The sequence below is a fragment of the Seriola aureovittata genome, chromosome 13, assembly GCF_021018895.1.
Source record: "Seriola aureovittata isolate HTS-2021-v1 ecotype China chromosome 13, ASM2101889v1, whole genome shotgun sequence".
NCBI lineage: Eukaryota > Metazoa > Chordata > Actinopteri > Carangiformes > Carangidae > Seriola > Seriola aureovittata.
In genome coordinates, this window is record NC_079376.1 from 20,805,075 (window position 1) to 20,816,506 (window position 11,432).

The 11,432-nt window shown below is 39.0% G+C and overlaps 2 protein-coding genes across 2 annotated transcripts; one reads left to right on the forward strand and one right to left on the reverse strand.

The window, feature by feature from the left end:
* The first annotated feature begins 74 nt into the window (after nucleotides 1–74).
* ppp2r3c (protein phosphatase 2, regulatory subunit B'', gamma) lies at nucleotides 75–5,466 on the forward strand. Its single transcript, XM_056394069.1, has 13 exons — nucleotides 75–440; nucleotides 607–731; nucleotides 1,079–1,183; nucleotides 1,324–1,436; nucleotides 2,076–2,173; nucleotides 2,308–2,378; nucleotides 2,512–2,644; nucleotides 3,024–3,079; nucleotides 3,410–3,485; nucleotides 3,956–4,092; nucleotides 4,462–4,599; nucleotides 4,732–4,791; nucleotides 4,965–5,466. The coding sequence occupies exons 1-13, from the start codon at nucleotides 374–376 to the stop codon at nucleotides 5,157–5,159; spliced, it is 1,374 nt and encodes a 457-aa protein (XP_056250044.1). The 5' UTR covers nucleotides 75–373; the 3' UTR covers nucleotides 5,160–5,466.
* Nucleotides 5,467–6,819: 1,353 nt separating this feature from the next.
* fam177a1 (family with sequence similarity 177 member A1) lies at nucleotides 6,820–10,894 on the reverse strand. The gene is made up of 5 exons (XM_056394404.1): nucleotides 10,761–10,894; nucleotides 10,111–10,296; nucleotides 9,187–9,253; nucleotides 8,930–9,027; nucleotides 6,820–8,781 (listed from the first exon to the last, which is right to left on the reverse strand). Exons 1-5 carry the CDS (start codon nucleotides 10,827–10,829, stop codon nucleotides 8,566–8,568), a joined length of 636 nt encoding a protein of 211 aa, XP_056250379.1. The 5' UTR covers nucleotides 10,830–10,894; the 3' UTR covers nucleotides 6,820–8,565.
* Nucleotides 10,895–11,432: the final 538 nt, after the last annotated feature.

Genomic DNA, 11,432 nt, shown 5'->3' on the forward strand with positions numbered 1-11,432 from the left:
CGTCAAGTTTTCATGACAACCAGGGAAAGACCGGAAAAACTTATTTGGTTACAAAATAAAGGACACTTGAAACGTACTTGATACTGAAGAAATTGAATAAATTAGTTAATTATTGCACTGATGACTTTGCAATGAATATGGATTTGATTGATCGAACTGTTATTACCTATGGTATTTACTTTGCTGATTAAGTATTTCTTTTATGAGTTAGGTTTATTTTGAAATTCAAGCTGAAATCACATTCTTGTTCAGTCATTAACTTGACGTTAGGGTAGCTTAGCTACTTTTGTACATAAGTCACTTTTACTATCTTTTCGACTTTGGGGTTAGAAACGTTTTACTGATGAAACATTAGATTAACTTCGGAGCAGATATGGCTAAAGAACAACAACCTCACTGGTCGGATATTTTGAAAAGGAGGCTAGCTAACCCTAAAAAAGGTAAGAGAGAATGTAAACTTTGGCTAACGTTGGCTAGCTAATTTTGGATTGAGTGTACCAAGCTATAGTCGCTTTGCTAAATCAACATTAACACTTACACTTACCATACCTTTCATGTAACTGGTTTTCACTCTAAAGTTTTTTTCATGTTCCCTCTTCTGTCCAGACGAGAGAAGCGACGAGGAAAAGAAAGCAGAAGAAACTGAGCTGTTCACAAAATATTACACAGAGTGGAAGGGAGGAAAAGACAAAGACAAGTCCTACAAGAACATCCCGCGTTTCTACTATAGGGTATTATTTGAATACATGACATGTGTAAACCCAGTGACAGCTGTCATCATTCATGTCATTTGGATGGAACCCCATCACTAAATCACCTGACAGTATTTGTGACAGTAAATAAACATCTTTCCATTTAAAGAAAAAGCTCAGGCAATATACATAGACACTATTGCTAAAACGGTATCTCACTGGTTTGTTTTGTTCTGGTGTCATATGTTTAGTACCCTGCTATACAGTAGCTTTCCTAAAATTAATCTGATGATTTAAGCATACAGGCTTGATGTTTAATGATGAAGATGTGCAGAAGTAAAAATAACTTGGGCCGCGATGATGATGATTGTGATGATGTTCTGCAGCTACCAGCAGAGGATGAAATATTACTTCAGAAGCTGAGAGAAGAATCCAGAGCAGTCTTCCTCCAGAGGAAGAGCAGGGAATTGCTGGATAATGAGGAACTGCAGGTAAAACACACACACACACACCAACACACGGTAGTCAGATGCAATATAAGGACTTACTTCAGCATGAATCACCGCACTGTATGTTTGTGATTTTGTACCTACTTAGCTGTCTTTTATTCTTTCTATTTTTCTTTCTGTAGAATCTGTGGTTCCTGCTCGATAAACATCAGGTGCCTCCAGTGAGCGGAGAGGAGGCCATGATCAGCTATGAAGCCTACCTGCAGGTGGGGGAGAGGGCTGGGCCCAAGTGCAAGTAAGTAACAGGAAGTAGAGGTTTACTGGCAACAGCACAATTTGCATGAAACCAGACACGCCTGTATTATTTAATGGAGCATGTGTGTGCTTGTTTGTGCCAAGGATTCATGCTAGATCAAAGGTTGTATCTGGAAAATCCACCTGTCATTTTGACTTTATATGCACCTGGCAGTAATGGGACTGATGGGATACCTATATGTTCAGATCTGGCAAAAACACACAACATCTCAATTGAACTGAAACTGTGATCACATAAACTACCTGTGGGGGTTGTCAGAGATATATTTGGCCACATGAAAAAACAAGCTACCTAGGCAATCAATGATAATGAAAATTAACTTTTGAACCAGGAAGTGGACACATAATAAGAAGGTGGTTAATATGTCAGTGTGTATCCACTGTCAGCTTTAAAGGGTTTAAATTTATAGGAATTTTGTTTTCATTGTGGCAGGGGAAAGAGAAATCTGACTCTGATGCATAACAGAGAAAAGTTTCATCTTGAAAAGGTTTTGAAAAAGGGGGGGGCCAGGGGTAAAACATGTTAATGGCTGAAGTTAACAGGGGAAATGTGATCAGATCAAGGAAACTAACATAATGAAAAGTAACAGCTTTTCCCCTCTTCTCTCCTTTCCTTCAGAAAATTCTTCACAGCCAGAGTGTACGCCAAGCTGCTCCACAACGACCCTTACGGCAGAATCTCCATCATGCAGTTCTTTAACTATGTCATGAGGAAAGGTCTGGATCTTCACTTGGCTTTCTTGTTCTACCTCGTCTCTGTTCACATGTTGAACTATTTGCAAAAATCTGGATTTACCTGCACCAGTGAATATTTAGTCACTAACTCATGTCTGTTCTCTCCGTGCTTCTAGTGTGGCTGCATCAGACTCGGATAGGTCTGAGTCTGTATGATGTGGCAGGACAGGGCTACCTCAGAGAGTCGGTACGCACTAACCACAAATTACAGTTTAAGTTTTTACTGCATAAATTCAGTAGCAGCTCTTGGCAGAATCATTGAATTCAGTTGTACTGAAACTTAAACTGCTCGGAAAGGTGACACTCTTCCTTCTCTGTAGGATCTGGAGAACTACATCCTTGAGCTCATCCCCACTCTGCCTCAGCTGGACGGCCTGGAGAAGTCCTTCTACTCTTTCTACGTCTGCACTGCTGTTCGCAAATTCTTTTTCTTCCTCGACCCACTGCGAACCGGTGAGACTGAACCCCACTGTGAACCTCGACAGTAAAACCTGCAATAATACGTACTGAAGCAAAGTGTCGTCTTGTACTGTCATCACATGTCCATACATCATGTGTAAAGGACATGCAGCAAAAAACAGTGATTTGTTTCATCAGATCAGAAGCTTTAACAATCCCTGTGGGGACTTTGGGTTGTGTAGCATCACATTGTAGGAAAGGGCCAAGAGATACAGAACACTGAGATAACAAGTAATCACGGCAACCACACATTTTTAAAATGATTCTGCAAATAAAAGGACATGAGCATCTCAATGTGTGTTCAGAGGGATGCAACAACATTTCCTGTACTGATGATGTATGTTTGTCTGCTGTTTTTTTTTTTTTTTTTCAGGAAAGATTAAAATCCAGGATATATTGGCTTGCAGTTTCCTGGATGACTTGTTGGAGGTAGAATGTTTTTTTTATCACTCACATTTTTTAATCTTTTTAAGTCCGCAGTCACTTTTTTTCACAACCCCTCCTGTGTTCATTCTTTATTTAATTCATTGGGTGTCAACACCACCAGCGGGTAGCTAAAGGACAAAAAAGGATATGCTGTAATTGGAATAGTCCACCTGAATTATGTTTCGTAGTTGGATTATAAGGATTAATGCAGTTTCGTCTTGTTCTCCTACAAGTGTTTCAGTATTGCATGGGTCATTTATATGGAGGCGATACTCCCAAAACTGTTGCTTCACCCCTCACCCTCTTCTTTCCCCTCTCCGACTGTGCTCCTAGTTGAGAGATGAGGAGTTATCTAAGGAGAGTCAGGAGTCCAACTGGTTCTCAGCCCCCTCGGCTCTTCGGGTCTATGGTGAGAAATCATCTGTGTGTAAATGTTGCGTTTCCAGTCTCAAATCAAATGGTCCCGATATTAAATGATCCTCAGGTGAATGAAAGATGTCAGGGGCCACGCAGTGCAATTCATTTTCAGCTCAATGGGTCATTACAAAAGTTTCCACAATGCTTAAGCTCTTTGGTGTGTCAATACACTAAACCCATTATTGTCCGTGTTAAATAATTTGTACATGATATTTTGTCACTCTTGGCCCAAGAATCAGTTGGATGTTGAATGGAAGTGGCGTGTATCCAAGTATCATGAAATTAAATCTGGAAGACACAAATCTTTTGGTGTGTAGCAGTTGCCGTATACATGAACTGATTCTGGATCCACAACAAAAAACGGCTTGTGTGTGTGTGTGTGTTTGTCGGTGATCGCCTCAGTAAACATCAGAGCCTGCAGCCTGTCTGTCATGTTCACGTCTGGATGTTCTCTCTCTGAAGGCCAGTACCTGAACCTGGATAAGGACCACAACGGCATGTTGAGCAAAGAGGAACTCTCACGCTACGGCACAGCCACTCTCACCTCCGTCTTCCTGGACAGGGTGTTTCAGGAGTACCTCACCTATGATGGAGAAATGGTAAAAGCAATAACAGTATCAGCAGCAGTTGTAGTAAACATATAGATGGGTAACAAAAGTTTTTTGTCCTCTCATTTACTCTGGGTTTTCTTTTAGTTGCTCTCCTCTCTGTTTGTTAATGTTCAGCTCAAACAACCATATAAAGTTAATCTTCAGCTGCTCGTTGAGTGAAGACGGTGTGTCCTCTCTGGGCAGCTGACGCACTCGTTTAATGACACTTTTGAAATGATCAGAATTATAAGGTATTGGTCTGGATCTCTCTTTTCCGTGCTTATGAAGTGATTGTTTTGCAGACGTTTGTGTGCTGGGTCGAAGTTGGATATATAGAGTACGTGATTGTGTTTCTGTCTTTCTTTTCCTTCTTCTCAGGACTATAAGACCTATCTAGACTTTGTATTGGCTTTGGAAAACAGGAAGGAGCCAGCAGCGTTACAGTATATCTTTAAACTTCTGGATATGGAGAATCAAGGATACCTCAATGTCTTCTCCCTCAACTACTTCTTCAGGGTATCAGCTGCACACAAACACACTAATGAGTTTATAATCCAGGCATAATTTCAAACAGTCCATCCATCCATCCTTGTTACAAGAAGTACAAGTACACACACACATTCACACTAACTGTGTTTTGTACTTCAGGCCATTCAGGAGCAGATGAAGCTGCACGGTCAGGAGCCTGTCTCCTTCCAGGATGTCAAGGTATATTGTACAGACACAATGAAAATGTTACAACTCGTTTTAAATCTAACGTGTTCCTTGTTGAGGCGAAAGGCTCCACCAAGCTGTACTGTGCATTTACAGTTGAGCCAAACTGAGACATGTATTGTGGTGAAGAAAAACAAGTGGACATTGTGATCTCTGTCTCTCCTCAGGATGAGATCTTCGACATGGTGAAGCCTAAAGACCCCTACAAAATCACTCTCCAGGATTTGGTAAACAGTTGTCAGGGCGATACCGTCACCAGCATCCTGATCGACCTCAACGGCTTCTGGACCTATGAGAACAGAGAAGTGCTGGTTGCTAATGACAACGACAACAGTAACACGGCTGACCTTGATGACACCTGAGAACGATCTTGAGTTTCCCAGATTTCATTCCCAACAGTAACAAACATTATGTTTGTTGTTTGTTGAACCTTCACCTGCTGACTCAGGTCCCTCTGGATACGTTGCAACTGAATAACTGAACTGTGAAAAGCCTGGAATGAATGGAGGGAGGGGGTGAAAAGAAATGGATGAGATGGACGGAAGACAGAGAGCGAGGCAGGTTGCTTTGTGTAAATATTGTTCTGTGTTCCCGTAAAGAAGTCCAATATACATGTTTGTGTCACTGACCTTTTTTAAAATAAATATTTCCTTTTCATTCCTTTTCTGACGACGCCTAAATGTGTCACTTTTCTTTGTATCTGCCTAATGAAAGCCCGCTATCATTAACACTAAAGTCAATACAGCGGATTGACTGACAATGTAATGTGAAAGGAGACAATCATGTTGATGAACCAACAGAGAATTATCATTTGATACTGCAGTTCTCCTCAGCTCTACAAAGTCTTATACTTTACAGCTCATTGTTTTGATTTTCCATCCCGCAACTTGACTCTTTTTGTTCACTCTTACCTCTCAGCTTGTTTTCAGCCGCAGCAGGCAGCAGTATAAACCCACAGTGCACCACCTGCTCAGCACCAAGCAGGAAGACAAGTAGCCAGAGAACGTGGTGGAGCATTTAGGGGATAAAGAGCCACGTTTCCCTCAGGAGCCAAGTGACTGAATATTGGATTTAGTGCCAGATATGTAAATAGGCAACAAGTAATGATATGTCAGTGCTTTGTTTACAGCTTCTTTTTACTTCCTCCAAGTGACCAAAAAAAAAAAATCAGTTATTGCAGTTATAACTTACAATTCGGTTCTTAGCAAAAATAAATGTTCCTGGCAGAAGCAGAAACTGTATTTAATGGACTTTTAAACTTTGATTTGTATGGTTGAGTAACACTTATTATATCCTCAAATATGACATTTTATTTTATTTGGATCTCAGTAAGGATTCTGGGTTCCAGTCTGAACATGAATTTTTTTATACTTCCATTGCAGGTTAAACTGCACAATAACAAAAAAAATCATTTCAAAATTATCTTAGTTCATTCTTGACATTGGGATCAATTGATCAATAGATAGATAGATGGATGGATGGATACTTTATTTATCCCCTAGGGGAAATTCTGGAGTATGAGTGATAATGATTTAATAATTTAATCTCAAGGTCAATTTATTACTACTACTTCAAACACATCTCAGTCTTCATCGGTGAATGGAAGTCATTTGTTTTTGCATAATTTTACCCCTTTCAAGAGGAGTGTCTCAAAATTAGATTTTCACCATTAGTGTTGGGTAATAACATCAGAACATTTTGATTGTATTCAATAAAAATTAATCTGAGCTGCAGATGTACAGAACATGACCACAGCCTCTCTTGCCTTCAGTTTAATTACACATCACACTGTTTTCATGTTGAAGGTGAATAGAAACCATGTTTTGATGCGTCATGTTGAAACAACATGCACAGCTGGGTCTTAAGACTGGGAGATTCAAAGGTTATTTAAAACTGTTAACAAATAAGAAGGAACCAGGAAGAATTTTATTAGATAAGACGCATGGGATTTTAAAACAGTTTCATGATTGTAAAGTATTTTTATTATTTTAAGAGTAATAAATAAAAGTAGCAAAATCAACATTTTTAATGTTTCAAGGTTTTATTAACACAGAAAATATAAATATGTATTTACAGATTCAATTAGTGTTTAAGAGTTTCAGTTAAAATAATTTTTGCATATGTTGACCCTTTTTATACACATAAAAAGTATGAATAATATCCACTGTTGACTACTGTAATGAAAGACATTTACTCTGCATGGTCAGATATGTTGGTGTTTCAGTTACAGTGAAGCCTTTTTAAAAATCTCTTTTTGAAATGGAAAATTTTGATAAGAGCAGTGTAAATTTTCTTGGGGGTTGAGGCTACAGTGTGTGTGCGTCTGGTTTACTCCTCACTACACACTGCTGCTCTGCTCTCTAAGGAGATCTAAGGCCTGTCCCCACAACACGCAGCCACATCAGTGGATAAAAATAATTAATAAGAAGCTTCTGACAGCTCAGGCAAGGACACTTAAAGAATAAACTCTCAACACACTTGAAGGTACAATCAGTGTATGGGAGCAACTCTACTTCCAGATCAGCAATAAATTTGAGAACTAGTGGATTTTCTAAGATTTGGACTATATTGATTTTACTACTTGGTCTCCATTAGCTGTACAGCCTGTTTCATTTTTAGCAAAACAATTAGTACTTCATGCAAATTGTTTTTGTTTTTAAACAGTTTCAAGTATCGTCACAGAGACACATTTTACATTGTGACAATAGAGAGTGAAGAAAGCTGCTAGCAAATTCTTTGAGGTTAGTCTTGAAGTCAATTTTAACAATGGACTGTGGCTTCATGCCAAAGCCAACTGACGCACAGTGGCTCCAGTTACTCCAAGACTCAAGATGTTGGAAGATTAGGATGATAGGAGCACTTTATATATATATATATATATATATATATATATATATATATATATATATATGTATAAACATCATACCTAGTAAATGACTTCTTGTACTAACCAGCCCTTAGTTTGGCCCTGACACAGAGATCCAAAGCAAACAAATCTGCATGTATTGGACCATTCATTCACAGTAAAGGAGTGGAGGCCCAGATATTACATGTGTCCAGTTCAAACAGCAGGGAGGTATTCATGGACTACTTAATACAAGGCAGAGGTGGAAGGGTTGTGAAATGTATTTGGACATGTTGACCTTATAAATGACTGTTTTGATGAAACGCAATGATTCAAAACTGGTACATTTTCTGTTAAGTCTTGTCTAAGCAGATGTTTAATAGGCCTCATTTTTTGTCCTAAGTAAAGTCAATGCCACTAATTCCTCTTCATAACTTATTGAACTTGTAGGCTATTTTCTTGTATTTCCTAATTCCAGACATAACAATAAAGCAACGACAGGCTGAAATGCAGAGTACAATAAGAGTACAGCAGCTCCGGCTACTGATGTCATCACTACCTGGTGATTTGTTCAGCAAGTCAACAACTATCCAGCTCTACTACACTTTACAAATAAATTCCTATGCCACGTCTAGATAAAAAAAAACTGAAGTGAGTTGAGCGTTGTCCCATTCTGGTCTATCTTGTTAAATTACATGTCTCAGTCTTGCATACATTTGCACACTGTACATAAATTTACATTCACAGATAAGGCTAGTGCAGCCACTTCCACAGCCCTTTTAATTTATCCCTGCACTGTGTACTAAGATCTAATCTTATAAAATAACATAGAAAAATAACAATATTATTAATCTATCCAGCTAAGTAAATTAAGGTTTTGCCTGATATAGAAATATGCAAATGTTAGAGAGGTTTGTCAGTTTTCAGGAAGGAAGAGGGGACGGGACTCTGTTGGTGTCTGAGGCACTGAGAGGAGACTCAGGTTCAAGCTCAAAGCTGATGTTTACAAAAGATGCTCCGGACGCCTCCGGCTGCTCCACAGTAGCGGGATGAGACGCATCCTGCTCGCCTCCCCGCAGCTCTGCAATCCGACGCTCCGCCTCCTCAGACAGACGGCTCTCCTCCTCTTCCTCCTCCTCCTACAGGAAAACAGTGTGTGCAAGTGTTTAATACTTGATATATGAGAGTTAATGTTTGTGTTTTTCCTTCAAGGTGTGACTTTATTCATGTTTAATTATGAGATTGACATATGAGGCTCAAAGTTGTGTGTGTGTGTGTGTCCCCTACCTCTTTCTTCATACGATAGTACTCATCGATAGCATACTGGTATTTGGGAGTAGTGATGCCAAAAAGAGAGGCCAGTCTCTCTCCCATGTAGTCACACACTGCAGTAAACACACACATATTCAGTACAGGTAACTTCAAACACTTGAAATACTGTGAAAACTCATGACATTTCAGGATTTCCATGTCTAGCAAAAAAAGAACCGTCAGATCTGATCCTTGCTAGCATGAATGACTGATCTTACAGTAGACTACTTTACCTGAGATGGTGGAGGTGGCCATTCTCCACATGTGGAACCAGAAATATGGACCCCACGTCAGTTTAGCCTAAAATACATATGAAGAGAAACAGGACAATTACACCACACATCTGCTGGTAAAACACAAAAGAACGGGTTAGACATAAAATTACCTCTCAAGCATCAATAAAGGGCTTAAACATTCAAGTTGGCAGCCTGGCCTTCTTCCCTTAGCACTATACATCCACACTCTTTTGCCTGATGTTACCTGTTTAAGATTTTTATTAACATTTTCTGAGCATTTAATGTCTTTCATACAACGTTGACTGAAGTGACAGGAAATGAAGGTAGTGAGAGATGAGGACAGACATGCAACAAAGGTCCCTGAATGCGAAGGAGGGACAGTTTGATTCACAGTCACCCCGTTAAATCTCTAGGCCACCAGAGCACCCTTGGGAAAGCTTGTTACCTGGGGGTCAGAAAGTGAGGCTATAGTTCATAACCATATATAGATCAGTTAACTGCAGTGCTTGGTATGACTTTCAGTTCATTTTACACACTTGCTACTGATATTTCTTTAAGAGGAAAGCATTGCCATCTACCACTTTGTATTTCTTGAAAGTATCCTTTGCAGTAGCCAATATTAGAACTTATTATATCATACTATCCTGGTTAAGGGCCTTATACATAGTCAATAAAATGTATATATTCAGACTTAAATCATGAGATTAATCGCTATAGTGGAAATTGATTTTCAAAAGTGATCAGCCATTTATATTTTGAGAAATTTAATAAATATAAGCCACGTCTCCTCACACAGGCCTGAAGAGAGGATTTCTGTCTGGCAAACTCCACAGGATTGGCCTGATAACTGAGGCTGTTCAGTGTCTATAAAATCCTCATGGTTTTTGTAAAATGACTGTAAAACTTTTGATCTCAGCCTACCGTATCTACAGGGATGACATCTTTCTTCACGGGATCCTCTTCTTCCTCCTCTTGATCAGTGCTATACTCCTCCATGGTCTCTCCGCTGGCAAAGTAGATGGTCCTTCGGGGGACTTTCACTCTCCCCCGATTCCCCGCAGAGTCTCCCATCTCCACACTCTCAAAGTCTGTCGTCCCTCCTGGACTCTGACAGTCAAAGATAATGCATGTATATCCTCTCATCAACATGATTATTATAGACTGCTGGGTTTTGAATGATTTGTAAATGCGTGAGTGCCGACGGCAAGGCACAAGTATAACCAGTTTGACGTGCCCTCCTTCACTCTGTTGGATGTAATTAACAAATAAAATATAAAATACTTTCTTAAATAAATTATTCAAATACCGTCACGTGTAGCTGTGTTATTCATATCCAAACTGCTAAACATGGAGGTAAGAAAAGTAAATCATCCTAAATTCTTTGACAAAACCCTGTTACAGCAGCTAAACACTGGGTCGTTAGTTAGCTTACTTTAGCTAACGTTACTTTGTGTTTGTTGACTGTTAGCTGGGTTATCAGCTGAGGAAGTAATTAGCTATTTTCCAAACAAGTCTTTGTTTTATCATTCACAAACACGAAAAGTGACGAAAGTTGTATCGTACGGACTAACCTTTTCAGTTTCCATAGTTTGTCCCAGGGAAACGTTGACACTAGTTAAATACAACGACAAATCTGCCATCTCTGTCAGTTCCTCCAACTCACCACGACCCGGTTGTCCGTATTCTGCCAGCAACACTTCCTGTCTGATTTCTTCAAAATAAAATAGAACGGTTTATTTGACAACAACCAGTACTTAACAATGTTGGATTTGGTGGAAACTCTTCTGTACAATAAAAATTCTCCAGTGTTGGAAGGAGTATTCAGATCCTTACTAAAATTAGCAATATCACAATGGAAAAAATATTAAAGTACAAGTAGAAGCCCTGCATTTAAAATTTACTCAAGTAAAATTACAGCATTACTATCAGATAAATGTACTCTACAAGTAAAGGTACTCGTAATACAAAAACAAGGCTCCTGTGAGTGTTATATTATTAGGTATTATATTTGTGGATTTTTAATACTGATGCATTAATGTGTCAGTGCTATTTTACTATTGTAGTCTGGCAAAGCTACTTTTACTACTACTTTGCTACTTGTTGCTATACTGTTAGTAGTAGTAGTTTAATCTATAAGAATGGGATGTTTATCATAAAAACATCACGTTTTCATTGTAAAATCTTAATCTGAAAATTAAGACACATGGAAAAAGATAAACGGAAAAAAAAGATAAAATAACAAT